Source organism: Corvus moneduloides, chromosome 14 (assembly GCF_009650955.1).
Source record: "Corvus moneduloides isolate bCorMon1 chromosome 14, bCorMon1.pri, whole genome shotgun sequence".
Lineage (NCBI taxonomy): Eukaryota > Metazoa > Chordata > Aves > Passeriformes > Corvidae > Corvus > Corvus moneduloides.
In genome coordinates, this window is record NC_045489.1 from 18,440,897 (window position 1) to 18,457,895 (window position 16,999).

The following is a 16,999-nucleotide window of genomic DNA, read 5'->3' on the forward strand; positions in this document are numbered from 1 at the left end:
TCAAGTTCAGCTTTTTGCTGCAGTTTTCCTCTCATTAAAAGAGTTGGTGAGACTGATCCAGCCACAAGTTTTGTCTCTTAGAACTCCCAAGTTCTGTATGTATAGAATTTCCACAGGCAGGGCTGCTCCCACCCCCAATTCCCACCCAGTCTGCACCTGTGCTGCAACAGGAATCTTCTTGATTCAGGACCCTTGAGCAAGACAACCAGGGGTGTTTCACTATTTGAGAATAATGTTTGCAGAGCAAAATTCCAAGAGTTGTATCATTGGTTCTTGGCCACCAGCTCAAGACCAAAATGCCCTCTGGCTGCTCAGGAGGACATTGAGATCCAAGGGCACCCCTAGATTTGGAAGCACTGGGAGTGGCTGTAGATGGAGTGATGCCAAGTGACCCCAGAAATGAAGGACACTCCCTTGGGGTTTAGTTGGGTTTATTTTGCTCTTGCAGGCGGCCATGGACAGGCTGGAGAAGAATAAATAAGTTAAAGCAGAGTGTGGTAATTATAGAGCCCCAACATGGAGATGCTTGACTGTGTAGCCAGAGTGCTCTGTCACTGTACCTGATCCCTGTTCAGGCCAGCACTAACCTAAGTTAGTTGGCCGAAAATGTTTTTAAACATGCCCTCGACCAACTCAAAAGTAATAAAACGTAGAAAAAAACCTCTTGTAATGCCATAGAGTCATATCCAGTTGTTCCAAGAGTGTCAGTCTGTCCCAAAATACTTCTGTCCAAAGTGTGTTGGTGCAACAGGATGCACTTCTGTAGTTAAAATGGTGATTTCTGGGAATTCCTGGATGATGGATTTGGCACCTTTGAAGAGACAGCAAAGACAATAATGATTACAGTGCTTCAGCCCACGTCAAATTGTGATCAGCAGCATTTCAAAGGTAAGCCAGGCTCTGTGCTTCTGTCTCCAGTTCCTGTTCCTGCCTTTGCTAACCATCTATGAGTAAAACTTCCTGACTTTACGGGATTGCTTTTTCAGGTTTTCTTTGGATTTTCCTTTCCCATACAGACATACTCCAAATCAAGTGGTTACAGGCTGCTCTGCAGTTCAGCTGAACTTTCTGATAGCGATTTCTGCCATGGCCACTTTCTAATACAACACACAAGATCCTCTTTCCTCCTCCAGAGAAGCAGATGTTCCCCATTTAGATCCCCTTTTACCTTTAACCTGCAGCCAGACCTGTTCTGTTGCTCCATTCAGCTCCCACTCCTGGTTGTTCTGGTGCTGGACCAACCCCCACATTCCACGGTCCAGAACAGCAGCTGGCCTGGCATTGCTCTGTGAGCCATGGACCTGGCAGTGCTGCAAACTCCTGCTTTTAGGAATTCTCTCCCATTTGCTGTTTTGCCATTCAGTCCCCTCCTCACTGCCCACACCAAACATGGCGCTGTTTGCTCAGTTTTACAATTCAGCCAAAAAACCCCAAACCTGCTCTGAGCAACGGCACAGCTCTGCCTTGCCTGTGCTATGTGTGACTGATGTCACTGTCCCCACCAGACACTCCTGTGCTCACTCCTGTGCCCCTCACACTCACCGTGAGGTGTGGAGAAGAGGCTGAGCAGGATGATGACGCTGGGCTGGACCCCATGTTCCACAAGCACTTTGACAGCCTCAATGACCGTGTTCCCAGTACCTGAGAGGGCAAAGAGGGAGAGGGTTTAGGGGCTTGTCCCCTGGTTGATGAATTGTCCTAAGCTGTCCAAGAATACCCGTGGTAACTTTGGTGTGACTGATTGGTGATTCAGTCCTTTCCTACTGGAAAGGCATCACCTCTGCATGTACTCCGTGTAGAAAATGTTGTTCTCCTAATGGCAGAACTTGGACTGGAAAAGTAACCTCATCCCAACAAACTCCTTTTAATATTAATCTAGAAATGTCTCAGACTAAGAAAACATAGTTTGAGTCTTTTCCCATGGTAAAATTCATATAATTCTATTTATACCTAGTCTTAATCTGGGCCTTTCTCCCAAACGCAGCCATGCCCAAAGGATTTGCTCTGCATTCACACTGGTGCAGCTGAGTAATGTGTGCCCTGGCACAGCCTGATAAATTCCCTCCTCTGTCACCTAAACCAAGCAGAAAACCCAATCAAAGCCCCTGAAATGTGGAAATTTTCCTTTCAATGCGGGCACTCGGCGTTCAGAGGAGGCTGGCTGTCCGTGCTGGTGGCAGACACTCACTCAGGATTGGGTACATGAGCAGCACCTTCCTCCTGTAGATGTCTGGGGGGAACTTGGCGTAGTACACTTTGGCTCGCTGGGTCTCCTCGTCGCTCTGGATCAGGATTTTCCCGATGCGGATGGATCTGCAGCAGTCCCGCAGGCCCTGTTCCATCGCCTCCCCTCCAAGGAGCAGCACAAACACAGCACCAGGTGGTGACACACTGACAAAGGGCTCAGGGGCGAGGGGCTGCAGTGGAAGGGACAGTCCCAAAGGGACAGTCCCAAAGGGACAGGCCCACCCCCGTGCAGGTGAACGCTTGTAAGCACTAAAACACTTGAAGCTCTTTCCCTTTTTCCTCTGTTCACAGCAAACCGAGTCTCCTCGGTGTTGCCAAGCCCCTGGGTTTGGTGTTCCCACCCAGCTGTGCTGAGCTCTCACAGGAGAGAGCTGGAAATCAGAACGGGCGGGTGGGGTTTGGGGACATCCCGGTGGCAGAGTGTGGGGCAGAGTGTGGGGCCGCTGGATTTGACACCACAGATCCAAAGGTTTGCCCAGCCCTGGACAATAACAGGGACTCTGCCCCCACGGAGCGTGGCTGGGGTGCAGCCCTGGGCACAGCCGGGAAACAGGAGAGGGCACTTGGCCCCTCACAGGGGACAGCTGCCAGGGAAGAGGCCACAGGAAATCTGTTCCAGCCGTTTGTCTCCTAAAAGGTTAATGGCAGATATTCCTGGACATTCTGTTATCGAGGAACCTAAAAAAGAGTAACAACTGGCAGGTTTGGGTTAACCTGTTTTTGCACATTTTTGAAAGGAAGCTGTTTACAGGTTTCCAAAGCATTTCATGTGTGCTCCTTCAGCAGCCAACACCACCTACCACTTCTCATGATGCTGACCCCGCAGTTTCCCTTTTCGAATCGGACTCCTTCATACTTGTGTCCTGTGAGGAAAGAAACCAGGGGTCAGCGGTAGTGGCTGCTCCCTCCTCCCCTCTCTGAATGGAGAGGAGATGGTCCTGGTCCCACTGACTGATGGGAACAGATGCAACACCAGTGCTCGAGAGATGAAGCAGCTGCTGTTTAATGTAAAAAGGAGCACAGGAAAGTGAGGCTGCCTGAACTCTGTCTGGTTCCACAGCTGAGGGTTTGCAGTCCATCTTCCCTCTAAGTGTAAGTAAAGACACACCAATGCTTTACTGCAGAGTGGGAATGGCACCCTGCAGAAATATAACTGGAGTTCTCAGGCGAACAGGACTCAGCTGGTGCATGTGGGTCACACCACTGAGCTGAGCAGTTCCCCCTAACCTGCTGATGCACTCAGCAGCTGCCTCTGAGTACTGCACACAACCTTACAGATCTTTACAGCTGATAGGAGGAACCACAACTCCTGCACTGGTTTTCTCTAGTGCCAACACAGCCACTTTTCATTTCCTGCTCATTCTCACTCCCAGCTGGCCCCAGTTGTTGGGCCAGACTTAGGCAAAGCAATACTGCTTGTGCCAAGTACTTATTCCTTAAAGGGCATGTGAAATGTCATCAGTTTTAATTCAAGGCTGTGGTGTGGGCAGGTGAACAGACCTTGCACATACACTGGTACATTTTCATCATGGTTTTGCAAGACCAGTTTAATTCTTAGTGAAATGACAATGTTGAATGTGTTGCTGAGTTCTGTTCTTATGAACCATGTAGCTTTTTAAACCAGAAGGGACCCTTACTCTGTGCTCTGCCCTGCTCAGAGCTCCCCAGGGAACTCATGGCACCAAGTCTGTCAGAGTTCAAGGACCATCTGGATGTTGCTGGGTTCAGTTTTAGGCAGTTCTGTGAGAAGCAGGGAGTTGGACTCAATGATCCTCTGAGTCCCTTCCACCTTGAGATATTCTGTAACTCTAGTAATAATTCCATGTATTTTTATGTCAGTTCCACTTCCAGTCCTACCCAGGCCAGGGGTGATTTCCCACATACCTGTTGGAGTGGTCACGGTACACTCTGTGTAGGGCAGTTGATTCAGTCCCTCTTCAACCACGAGTCTGATCTGTGGAACCAAAGAGAAGGCTTAGCTTAAAGGGATTATTATCTCTGGAGATAAGGCACTACATAGCAGTAGTAGTTACAAAGACTGGGTGAGCCCAAAGGGTCTAAAAGGGTCTCTTTAATAGCAGTTAGGGACTGAATTTAGAGACCTTTTGGGGGTGAAGCCTATGATTTGGCCACAAATCAAACAAAGGCATTGCAGAACAAAACTGGGAGAAGAGAGGGTTCATAAGCAATCATAAAACTGCCTTTATTTACATCTGGCAGGCAGAGACATCACAATTTTTTTTCAACAGATGAGTGAGGCACCAATGCAACTTCATTTGCTGACAGGAAATATTGGCGAGGGAAAGGGAAAGTTCCCCATCAGCCAGGCTCTATTCTCACATCCTTGTTTCTAGGGCTAAACTGCAGCTGGGCTGCCAGAACAGCCACAGAAGCTGCAGCAATGCAAACACACCACCAGTGCCCAAAGACAGCTCAGCAAGTCTAGGAATCTCTCTATCACCGTCACCTCCCAGCACCTGCCAGCTCTGCTTTCCCTGGGCTGCTCTGCCAATCCCTGCACTTCTGGATGGTCCAGCTGGAGGAGCAGCTCGTGAGCCCCCCAGCCCTCCCCTGGTGCTGCCCTGCAAAGTACAAAGTACATCTACCTGCAGCCAGGATGATTGTCCTGAAGGATGCTCTGGGTACTAAAGATGTGAAAATTCCCGCTGTTGGTGAGCCAAAGATTCACAGGCCAAAACTGCTCAAGGAAAGCTACTGCCAAGCAAGAACTTAAACCAAAACCATCACTGACTATTCAAAATTCGCTGTGGGATGGCAGAAGTGAGGCAATGCTCCTGGGATGGAGCAGGTGTACTGCTCACCTCAGGCAGTTCTTCTTCCAGAAAAAGGGCAGCCTGGGAGGTTTTTCCTGTTCTATTCTGCCCCAGTTCCTGGCACACAGGCAGCCTCTGCTAGAAATGGTCCCTTACATTTATAATGTCTCTTTGGAGATATTTTTAGTCATTTTAGTACAATTTTTTTTTTCCTAGGGTTGGATTTGTGGCAGCCATACTCAGAGGCTGTGGTCAGTTTCTGGGACATTTGTACCAAATTCTATTTTATTTTTTTGGAGTTAATTCACCAAAAAAAGCTAATCTCTTTGTCAGGTTTGGAAGGAAAGCTTTTTTTCATCCTGCTGTAGTGCTGTCAGGGTTGGATTTGCTCCACATAATCTGCCAAAGTTTAGAGTAATCCAGTGAAGGTCTTATGGTCAAATAATCTCTGTGATCTTCCTACACTTTATCAGTGTTTTACACAGACTGGGAGGATTCTTTGTAAACTTGTCAGTGTTGATAAAACATTTATTTTTGCACTGTGCTTTCTGCCACCTCCACACTCAGGGATTAATTTCCTCCTCTTTTCTCTCGTGCCCCAAGAACCAGCTGCTCCTCTCCCAGAGAGGTGGCTGCCATTGCTTAGAAGATAAAACCAATATTATTACAGCCCTACATGAAACAGGAAGTAAAGGTTTGGTCCCAAGGTAGAAGAGTCTGAGCAGAAAATCCTCTAACCCCATTTTTGTGTGGCTTTTCTTGGAAGCTCAAGGGAAGGCAGAACATCCTCTTTGTATCTTTGCAGCTCAGCATTTCAAACCACTTTGGAATGCTCACCCCCTGAAAGAGGCAGGTGGTGAGAAGGGTGAAGTGAGCTGGTCAGTGTTACACAGGGAGCTGCTGGTAGAGCTGAAAAATTAATTCATGGCTCCACCTCAGGCCTCCAGTCACCCCCCCAAATGTGCTTCTGCTGCAAAGCACCAGCACCTGGGAGCTGAGGTGACACCAGTTCAGTGCCTCCACAGTGAGTGGGCGCTGGGATCAGGGGAAGCATCCTGCCCCGAGAGGAGCTCTGTGCCCTTCCCAGCACCCGCCCTGAGTTCCAGATGTCCCGACTTCCACCACCACCAGCAGCCATAGGCACTGATTGTTTCCCATGCTAGGGACTGCTTCCCTCAGCTGCTTCTCCTCCTTCACAAACACCAAACAGGTTTATCTTCATCCTTCATCCTTGACTTTAACCTCCGTTCTTTCAGCTTCAGGATCACAGCCCTGGCAGTGACTTTCAGACACTCCCTGCCAACCTCCACCACCCATGAACTCCTTTTTCTCACAAGTACCTTCGAACATTTCCTTTGTGCCATCCCCTTATGTGTGAAACAAACTGCCAGAAGAAGAAATTGTGCCACCAGAAATCCATCACCTTTAGAATCCCTCCTTAAGACCTCTCCCTGTGGTGACCTTAGGAGACACTGCCCCTAACAGCTGCCAAGGTGCAAGCTTAACTTTATTCTCATTTCAACAAGGTGTATTTTCTTCCCCTATAATCCCCCACTTTTCATGTATTGCCTCTTGCCATTAAACTCTGCTCACTGGGTGGAAAACGTGGCAAGTCATAACTGTTTGCACCTTGCCAAGTTTAGTAGAGACCACGTCCCACATGAAATTATAACTGTTCTTTGTCACACCCAGGAAAAATATTCAGAAAATGAGAGCCCTACATATTCTTTCGTGCAAAATTCCTCCTACAAAATGGAAAACAGAGCAGCAGGTTCTGTGGCAAAGAGCTGCAGGACCAGCACACGGAAGCTCTCTAGCTCTGCTGGCCAGCCCATAGAGGACACTGCTGTAAGGGCCTGAACTAATGTCTGGATCCACAGCTTCCAGCAATGAGGGGGGGGTGGGGAAATCAGTGTTTGCCTCAGAACAGGGGCAGGACAGCCAAGAAAGGTGAGAAGGTACATGGAAAAAAGGTCCTTCACACTAATTACTGACAATAAGGTATTGGAATGCAGGAAACATCCTCAAGAAGGGGAAAGCAGGGGGGGGAAAGTGCAAAGCCATGAAAATAAAAAGCACTGCAGTCACAGTCTTAGGTTGTGGTCATATCTAAACCTGAGCAAGCTTGGATCAGGCCTGGATTAAGATTGTGCTCATCACAGGAAACCTGTCTGCTGTGGCTGTAATTGTGAATGGTCTCTGGACTCTGCTGGAAGGGGAAGAACACTTCTCTCTGAGAGTGGATTTGCAAAAAGCAAACACCCTTGTGGACACAAGCAAATGTGTGTGTGGTAGCAAGTGCTGGGGTTTTCTTTAAGCTTATAGTTTAAATGAGATAAAGGCTGCACTCCCTACAGTTTTTGTGCTGACTTACTACATGTGAAAACTTCAAACTGCTTTGTCCCTGCCAGTAACTACCATATGGCTAAAGACAAATTCTCCATGTGGATGCACCCAGAGCTACTAATCTAATACACAACAAGTGCCAGGAGGCACTTCTGCACGCAAGCAATTGCTAACATCCAGGCAGTAAGAAATTGTACTGCTCTGTTCAAAAGATCAAAAGTGCTGTTTCAAAATAAAACTCAATTACCTCCAGCCTCTGTGCATCTGTTTTTGAACAGAATTTTCTAATTACTACAGGTCTCTGTCCTCAAGTAGCTGTGTCTGGTAATAAGATGGTTTCTGGAACCCGTTGAGATGAAACAGTGAACAGAAGTCTCTACACAGAAAGTTGCTGTCACACAGCAATTTCCTTTGGGTAGAAAAGTCGTTCTCACACCACCATTCTTCTGTTCTGAAAGACTCATTTTATGGAAGAGTTGCAAAGTACAATATCAAGCAGAAATTCTCCACCTACCAGACGATCAGCAGAAAATACGAAGTCTCCTCTACTGGATTTCCTGAAAAAGGCAATAAATTACATTTTAAGTTGGGGAACAACTTTAAGAACATTGCTTAAATACAATACTAAATACTATATTCTAAGGCAATTCAGCGAGAAGTCTCCTATCATGTACTGAATTTATCCCAGAGGTCCTGCATCATGGGTTTCCTGGTTGGTGGCAGAGACTGGGATGCAGTGACCCAGCGCTGGGGTTTGGCTCTTGCTGCTGGCAATGTTGCTGCTCTGCACCAGTAGCAATTAAACACAAAAGAAGGATGTTCTGTAGGTTTCCCATGGGGACTGCTGTTCCAGCTCAGTTCCAAAACACCTCCTAAGCTCAGATATTCCTGCATTCCCTGCAGCTCTGAGCAAGGGAGTTTTGCTTGCCTGTCCTCCAGTCAGTCAGAAACTGTGGGACAATGATAGTGCAGATCCTTAACCCCAGGGCTGACAACACATCTGATAAGCAGGAGATACATCCTATCTTATCTGGAATTCACTGAGTGTGACTAGATCAGTGAATGTGAGGTTAAACTGAGCAGGGATTAGTGAGCATTCCCATGAAAACACCTCTCTGCCTCTTATTAGTTTTGCTCATGCGCCTGTGTGGCTTTTGGCCCCTGCAGAAGGCAAAATGAAAGGTTAAAAGCCTGAATTTTAGAAGCAGCTTTAACACCTTGCTTCCCACGCCAAGAGCGACTCTCACTACACCAGAATAGGACACATTTTCAATCATGGAGCCAATACTCACAGGACAGTGGCCTTGAAAACACTCAGACACAGCACCAACACGGCAAGTGGTACTTTCAAATGAAATCTCCTATTAATCTGTGTTTTCAAACCCTGATACTCTGCATGTCTCCTTAAATACCATTTTGTATTTAATTCCCGAGAATCTGAGACACCTCATGCTTACATGAATGAAAGTCAAAAGGTTTGCCTGCTCATTGTCTGGGAACCAGTCACTTATTCCCACTTTAAAAAAGAGGTTTTAGAACAGCATCAGCTTAATCTAGTTTCTTTCCTTGTGCTAGTAACACACTGTTAAAAATATCATTTACTTTTATTTTTTCCTTCTTTCTGGTAATGACAGGATATTCCTAACTTTCTGCTCTTTTGACACTAACCAGACAGACAAAGCTCAAAAAGACCCCAAAACTGGGAAAAAAAAAAAAAAATAAACCCAACCCCAAACTCCTACAATTATATGACTCGATTCTATTAAGATTTTTGGAAAGTTTCATACTTCCATCAATGGTGTAGATTGGTATTTTTTAAAGAGGGAAGTAGCAAAGTGGCACATCTAGGTTCTTTCAGACTGTAGCATTTCAGAAAATTTAGCCAAATTTCACAAATGGGTGTAAGACAGACCCAACAATGTCAAGACCACAGTTTTGACCGCAAAGTGATACATGTTTAGAGTGACTATTCTGAGATATTAATGCAGATTGAGGCCTTAAACCAACCCCTCTGTCCTTGCAGAGACACAGATGTTCCTATGCACAGTTCACTGAACACCCTTAATTGGTCATACCTGCTTTTTGAGAGGGGGAGGGCAACAGAAAACCACAGCACATTCAAATAACAGTAATACAGAAAATGTCAGACCTGGTGTACAGGGGCAGCTGGAAAGCTGTGACCACACCTCAAACCCCACATCCTGCAAGAATTGCCACGAGGAAGAAAAAAAAAGGAGTTTATGTGAAAACACTGTAACTGCTCTCCTTAAATACCAGATAGGAATACATAAAGTAACAATTCATGTCAGACTAGAAACTGTTTCAGATGCTTAATCAAGAACAAGACAACATCTAAAAATATGAGGCATTAAAACCTAACTTGTAGCATGAATATTGTGTTACACAATATAAATGAGTTTCAGTTTGTTTTTGCAGGCAGAGCAGCGTGGCTGATGGATGTGACAGTGTCTGCCTTAGGAGGTGAGAAGAAATGGGTTTTGGGGACTGTATTGTAATATAAAGCAGCTGCAGGGTTTCTTCCTGCTTTAGCACCTGGTACTAGTGACAAGCACAGACAGGTCTGCAGGTGATGTGGCTTCAGTAATTCCTGTTTCCCTCATTACCTCACAGAACTTGTTGAGACACACCCAGGGTGAGGGCCAGGCTGGAAGAAGGCCACTTCCCAGGATTTGTACAAGGTTTTAAACAAAACTGAAGGCACTGGACGAGCTGCTGGCATTCAGGGAGACGATGCAGCTGGGCAACAGGTCCATGTTCTACCTGCAGCACTTCAGCACCTAATGGACTGCAGTCCTTAATTTGTTCCATGCCAAGGCTGGGATGTAGAGGGATTCCCCCCCCTCCCTGCCTGCAGCAGTTGTCCTTACCCAGCACAGGTGAGTTACACACTCCTGAATCCCCCTGCTGTGTGCCCAGCCAGGACTGCACATCCAACCACTTTGCCATCTGTGTTTCTACCTTATCACTCTGCTCCTTAGGGAATAAGAAGCTTTACCAGAACACCACAGAATGATCTCACCCAACAGACACAAGAACCTTTAAGGATCTGGATTTAAATCATATCTATTGTTAAATCAGTAATTAAAATGACACTACCAACCTGACCTAATGACCACATCACTGCTCTACTCATTTCAGCTTCCAGATCCCTGCTTCACATCTGTGAGGCCAGAAATGACTTTGAGATCATTCCCTCGTTGTACAGAGACAAACTGTTTGTTCCAGAATGTTCAGTACTTCAGTGCATCAGTTCACATCCCATTAGAGCACTCGAGGTTCATATCCTACTCAGTATAAAAGGCACCTGCCCCCATTAAGTATTTGCTGGACAGAAAAGTGACAAACCTGAGGGAAAATGAGGAAACCCAAGCACAGTTAAGTTGAGGTGCTCTATCCATCTCCCTGACTCTGGCACACAAACCAGGTTCTTGTTAATTTTAAGGAAGCAAAAGTGTCATGTTAATCCACCAGAACATCCCTGACCCAGCCAGCCACCTCTGAATCCCACAAGACACCATGACCAGCCACATGAAGGTGGGTTTTTCTTTGCAGTAATTCCAATTGAAAGGCTGTGATTTCTTTCTCTGAATCCTCTCAAGAACAAGAAAAGAGCTTTCCACTTCTCTGAACAGATCATGCTATGGACAAAAGAGAGTCCCTGAGGTCTTCTGCATCTGGCCTGACCATACTTAGCTCCACGTAGGCACAGCAGGTTCTACCTTGTAGTTCACTGGGATTAGCTATCTGAGTATTTATCCCTTCCTCATTTACAGTAAGAGACCAAATTTGCCTGTTTTTATCCCTACTTTTGTTCCACTTCTCACCCCCAGTCCCTTACCTTTTAATGTCTGTCCTTTTCAGGTATTGCTGTACTTGGAACATCCATCCTCTACAGCGTTAAGTAACCTAAATATTCTCCTTGAGTTAAGGTGTTACCTGCTCTTTTTTAATCCAGAAAGATTTCGTGACAGGGCTCTAACTGCCTGTAGATGACACAGCTTCTCCCTCTTCCCAAGCACTGTATGTGAACATACCCCTCTATCAGCTTAAACTGGATTTTTTGACCAGTAGCTGCTCTGAGCCACAGTGCTGCCAGTTCACAAACACGGTTCTTCTGAGGAGGAGTTTCTTTTAGCACCTGGTCTGAATGCTACAGTGGCTACAGAGTTGTCTCAGGGCAGCTGCCATGGCAAAGGTTAATGAACAGTGTCTAAAAAATCCTCTTCTTTCAGCATCTTTCTAAACGACAGGCACTAAAATAGGCCAGTCTGAGGTCTCTTATTTAATGAGACACAGCTGAATTCCTGGGACAGAACACAAAAATGATGTTTCCCTACTGTCCTTACCTACAAAGCCTACCTTTCTGAGCAGGCTGCTGCCTGATTTTCCTCACGGTTGGGAAGGGAGCTTGGAAGTGACAGTTCCATCCCCACTGCCAGGGCAACATCACACTCAGAATAAAGTACAGTCTGCGATTGCTGCAGCTGCTCTGAGTAACTCATTGTTTACAAGTCCTATTCTAGACTTCCTCTTACCAAAGTCTTGTGCAATGAAGCTCATGTAACTCTAAAAAACATCCTTCAAGTTAAAATCGCAGCTGCTGCTTTCTGGATAAGCTCACTGTAACCAGAAACCTCTTAAATGTATTTCAAAGAGGTCAAAACCTGTGTACAACAAAATAATAATAAAACCTTGAGTGCAGTAATTACATTGCTAGTATTTGCCTAGATAGCAAAACTATATGGTTTTCACTAACCCCAAAACCTTTCACAGCCCACCATCAAGCCTAGTTTGGATTCCCTCTCTGTCTCTCTCTGCTTAGCCCACTCCCAGCTCCCCTTTCTGCTCCACACAGAAGCTGCCAGGAAAGCGTTCTCACATGCAGGGATCTTCTGTGTGGTCTTGCCACAAGTGCCCTCCTGACATCAAGACTACACTGCCTCTGGTGCTCCTGCTGCCAGGCTTTGAAAATTAAGGAAAATCCTCTACAAACTAGTTTAAAGTAAGAAGGCTCCGCTAAGTTAATAAAATTGATGGAGGTATCATCTTTGAGAAATGGTGATCAGTTTTGCATTAAAAAATGTATTGCTGTTAGCTACAAAGTCAAGCCTCAAGAGTCAGAAAATAGCAAAATGTGGACTATGCAGATGGACAGATGTGAAACACAGCAAAGAACAGTGTCTCTGGAATGACTTACTGCAGATGTCAGAAAGCCACTGTGTCGCAGGAAGAGAGGGTTTTATTCAGAACCTGATCACTCTATTGATAGGCTTGATTTCACACCTCTTAGCTGGTGATCTTTGCAAACTAGTAGTTTTTAATAAACAGATGGATGCTAGTGAAGTTTGTCTTATGTTGCATGCTATATTTAATACCTTACACTATCACCTTCCAAGTGCTGAACAAGCACAGCTGCAGACGTGATCAGTGGGAGGGACGTGCTCGACACCTGAACTGCCTTGTTGAACATAGTGCTCACAGCTGTCTCCAGTTAGAGCCTGGGAATGGCTCCCTGCCCCATCCTGCCTGCAGGATACGATCTCCAGAGAGCGGTAACGAGCCCCAGCTGCTGCCGGGCCCGCCCGCGTGACCATAAGGCACAGCCTCCTTCCTCAAGGGCTTTACACACACGTGGCACTGCACGCTCCTTGTGCTGATGATGTGGCACGCAAGCTCCGAGCCGCCCGCGGGGCGGAGGTGAGCAAAAACCCCCCCCCCATCAGGGACCGTCCGAGTCTGTGAAGGATTTTAAGACCCCTCGAGCCGCCGTGTCAGACCCCGACAGCCCCGAGGCGGGGGTGGGCAGGGAGCCCCCGGGAGCGCTGCCCACCCTGGGGCGCGGGGCGAGCGCTGCCCTGCCCTGGGGCCCCGCGTCACCAGACATGGCCGCGCAGCCGGCCCGGGCGTTCAACCCGGCACACGCGGCACAGCAGCGCGTATTGCGGGCCTCGGGCTCGGCCCCCGGGCCCGGCGGGGACAGCCCGGCCGCGCCGGGAGCCCACCGGCAGCGCCCGCCGCGCATCCCTCCGGCGGCAGCGCCGAGCCGGCACCGGGGGCCGGCCGAGAGCGGCTCGGCGGGGCTGCGGCTCCCTGGAGGAGGGAGGGATGGAGTGAGCGACAGGCGACGACCCCCTCTGTCTCCCCAGCCCACGCTGCCCGTCCCCGCGCAGCCTCCGCCCGGCCCAGCCCGGCCCGGCGCGCTCACTTGTCCCTGATGATGGTCTGCAGCTCCCGCAGCTGGTCGTTCATGGGCAGCAGCTTCAGCTGCGGCCCGATGGCCGGCGCGCCGTCCTCCCCCGCGGGGACCGGCGCCGCCGGCACCACCACCACCCCGTTGCTGCTGCTGCTGCTGCTGCTGTCCGGGCTGGGGCAGCCGCTGTCCTCGCTGGGTTCGGCGAAGCGGATCAGCCGGGAGCCGCCACTCGCCGTGGCCGTAGCGGCCGCCGACGGTTCATCCTGCGGCCGCGGGCCGAGGCGCTGATTCTGGCAGGGCATCGCCTCCATGCGCCGGGGCCGCGCCCCCGTGCGCGCCGCCGGGGCGGGGGAAGCGCGCCCGCCGCCCGCGCTTCATTGGCGGCCGGAGCCGCCGCTCAGGCCCCCGGCGGGAGCGCGGCGCGGGGCGGGACCAGCACCGGGCGGGCACGTCCTGCCCCGGCCCCGCCCAGGCCATGCCACGGCCCTGCCCGCGCTGCGCGCTCCACGGCAGCGCCCCGGGACAGCCCGCGGGAGCTGAATAAAAGCCTGCTTTGGTTCACTCTGTTTTTAAATTGAGGAAGGAGGCCTGTGTGGACTAGAAAATGAACAAGGTTTTTTGACCTGTTTTTTTTTTCTCAGTAAATATGTACAAATCAACGCTGGGATCTTACATCTTAAATCAATGCCAAACATTGCAAGAGACACCCGTACAAACACAAGGACAGGGAAGGGATATAACCTCTCTGCCAGAAGCTAATCTGCAGTCTGAAATTCCTGAAGGCTACTTGCTTCTTGCTTTGTGCATTTTGGACATCTAACAGCAGCTGGATTCCCAAAGGGCCCAGGGAAACACCTCCCAGGAAAATGCAGCCCCTCCACTGCCTGGCAGCAGCAAAGCACCGGGAGTCACTAAAGCCCACGAGACTCACAGCAGATGAAAAAGGAACCGGATTTCATGACTTACTGTCCAATACTTAATGAAATACTTGAAGACTGTTGCAGCAATATACAAGCAATACAACAAAGAATAGGCTAAGAACAGTAGAAAGAATTTGTAGTTAGAAAATCCAATGCAGTTATTCACCCTGGAGGACAAAAGCAAAGTTGAAATCAGGATTTGTGCAGCACACAGTGGTTGTAACACAATGAGCACGACCAGTTCTGGGGGGGTTTAAACCCCGTGATCACACAACCGAATTTGCCAACAAGCAGCTCCCCTTAGTGGCCAACAGGGAACAGACCTGAAGGCTCTGCTTTTCACTCAAGCCCTTCCTGTGGGCCAAGCAGAAGCACAGTCCAGATTTTTGGAATTGTTTTAAGGTTGCTACCACAGGTAAATGGGGCACAGAGGCAGGAACTCGTTCCTCCTGTCTGGGTCTTGTCTGCCAAGGCAATCAGATCTGGGACTTCTGTGCTGCTTTATTCATTTGCAGACCTCAGGAGCCACCTCACCACTGCCTGTTTGTTTACACACAGCCCAGTTAACCCCACCTTTGGTTAGAATTTGCCATGCACAGGACAACTCTAGAAAGGAACAAGGGGATGTACAAAAAACCCCTAGTGGCTGTTTGTGTCAGAACTCAGGTTTGGAAAATCCTCTACAATTTTGATCACTGGGGAGGGTCAGGTAGGGAAATGTTTGTGTTGCTTCCAGTTTCTTAAATCTTCCTCTTTTTTTTCTTAAAAAATAAAGGAGGAGTTTAAGAAATTTAGTGGCAGCAATTCTCAAAAGTGTAAAGCTCAATTAATCCATGCACCTTTCTGCACAGACTGTCTAAAATGAGAGGCATATAGACGTGTGGCACAAGTATATATAAAAAGCCTTTTTTTTTCAGAAAAATTACTTTTAAAAAGGAAACTGAATGAGAAAGGAAAGATAGGGACTCACCTTCTCTCCTCCTCTTTCCTTCCCAGATCCTGGTGTGTGATTCAAAACCAGCCATGTGCTGTGGGAAATAATGCTGAGCCTGCAAACAGTGAGTCCTTCTTGCAGAAGCTGAAGCGGTTCCTGAAGAAGAAACAAAGCTGGAATTGTGAACTGCCACACACTGAATTTCTCCTTTCCTCTCTGGCACACCTGGCAAGCCTTACAGCTGTGTCAGAAAACCATCCCAACCCACCCAAACCAGCAGTGCAGGCTGAGCCCCTGGCTGCAGACAGACTCCCCCAGCGTTCCCGGCTGTTTGCGTCCCCTCCCGGAGCGCTGTCTCAGAGCAGCTGCAGGAGCAGAGCTGATGGTTAGCCCACACCTTCTCTTTGCCCCGCTCTTCCAGACACACCCAGAAGATGCTCAAGGCTGACGCTGACCTTGCTGGGAAAGACAAATTTCCAATGGGCCTGACAGAGCTGTGGAAGCACCGAAGGTGAGGAGGGTCCCAGAGGAGTTTCCAGGCTTCTCCATTCCTTGACAGGCTCCTTGCTCCACCAAACACCAAAAGACACCCAACCCTGCCTGGCAAGGCTGAAAACCTCCCGATTCAAGTCAGACACTTCCAGCACAGTCACAGTCTCTGAGGCTCTCCTGGCCCCATTAAACTGTGCTGCTAGCGGGCTCTGAGCCCCCAGATCAGTCCCTGCCTAGTCCTCCATTTCTCCCCCCACCTTCCTCCCAACATTTCAACTTCATATTGTAAATCTTCCTTTAAATTGTGCATTTCTCTTACCAGTTTCCATGGCCAAGCACCTCATTATTGGTGCCTTCTGAACAGGAGGAAAGAAAAGCTCCCATTTGTGCCTGGGCCAAGGCGAGCGCTCTGTGCACAGAAGGCTCTGTGTGCCCTCCTTCCCTTGGCAGGAATAACAACCTCAGCCACTTCAGGGAAGTGACTGCATTAGCAGGAGAGAAAGGGAAAAAAAAGGGAAGAAGAAAGCAGAAGCAACCAGTAACAACCAAAAAGTCTCAGGCGTGGCCTGGTGTATTTGCAGTGAGCCAGAGCACAGGCTGGAACAAAACCTGGAGAAGGCAAAGGGATCAGGACATGAGGAACTCAAAAGCTGCTGTGGATTCACTGGAGGTTTGATCTTCTCACTGGCAGTAAATCCATGACCCGGGCAAGGCTGGATGCCTCTGCTCTGCTGGCCTGACGTGCCACATCCAGTTGTTTCTTGGACACTTCCAGGGATGGTAACTACACCACTGCCCTGGGTGAGCCCTTCCAATGCCTGACCACCTTTTCAGTGAAAACAACTGGACATGTCATTTTTGTAAGACAATCAAACACACTCTAAAATACAGCTCTTTTATGCTACTTATTTATTTAACTGTGAGATATAATTCACACTGCACTTCCAAAGTGTGTGCAGCTGCTCAGCTCTTAAATGCAGGGTTTGAGAATTAATGGTTCATATTTTTCTAGAAATAAGTGCAACAGTTGCTATCTCCAAAAGAGCACTGTGCCTTTCAGCACACATTCTGC

At 48.4% G+C, this 16,999-nt stretch overlaps 1 protein-coding gene and 1 long non-coding RNA gene across 2 annotated transcripts; both read right to left on the minus strand.

Moving 5' to 3' along the window:
• Positions 1-414: 414 nt before the first annotated feature.
• On the minus strand, positions 415-13,921 carry UPRT (uracil phosphoribosyltransferase homolog). The gene is made up of 7 exons (XM_032123510.1): positions 13,594-13,921; positions 7,882-7,924; positions 4,132-4,201; positions 3,048-3,110; positions 2,189-2,350; positions 1,543-1,641; positions 415-811 (listed from the first exon to the last, which is right to left on the minus strand). The coding sequence occupies exons 1-7, from the start codon at positions 13,890-13,892 to the stop codon at positions 705-707; spliced, it is 843 nt and encodes a 280-aa protein (XP_031979401.1). The 5' UTR covers positions 13,893-13,921; the 3' UTR covers positions 415-704.
• Positions 13,922-14,543: 622 nt separating this feature from the next.
• Positions 14,544-16,622, minus strand: LOC116450774. Its single transcript, XR_004242971.1, has 3 exons — positions 16,247-16,622; positions 15,472-15,591; positions 14,544-14,668 (listed from the first exon to the last, which is right to left on the minus strand). It is a non-coding gene; the product is annotated as an uncharacterized LOC116450774 (long non-coding RNA).
• Positions 16,623-16,999: the final 377 nt, after the last annotated feature.

What these genes read in the sequence shown, in the direction of transcription:
- UPRT (XM_032123510.1), bottom strand. Translation starts at nt 13,892, where the DNA reads ATGGAGGCGATGCCCTGCCAGAATCAGCGCCTCGGCCCGCGGCCGCAG. An exon ending in GGTCAGCATCATGAGAAGTG is followed by an intron (nt 2,351 to 3,047) that starts GTAGGTGGTGTT and finishes TGCTCCTTGGAG; the next exon opens with GGGAGGCGATGGAACAGGGC. An exon ending in CCTCTTCTCCACACCTCACG is followed by an intron (nt 812 to 1,542) that starts GTGAGTGTGAGG and finishes GTCTCTTCAAAG; the next exon opens with GTGCCAAATCCATCATCCAG.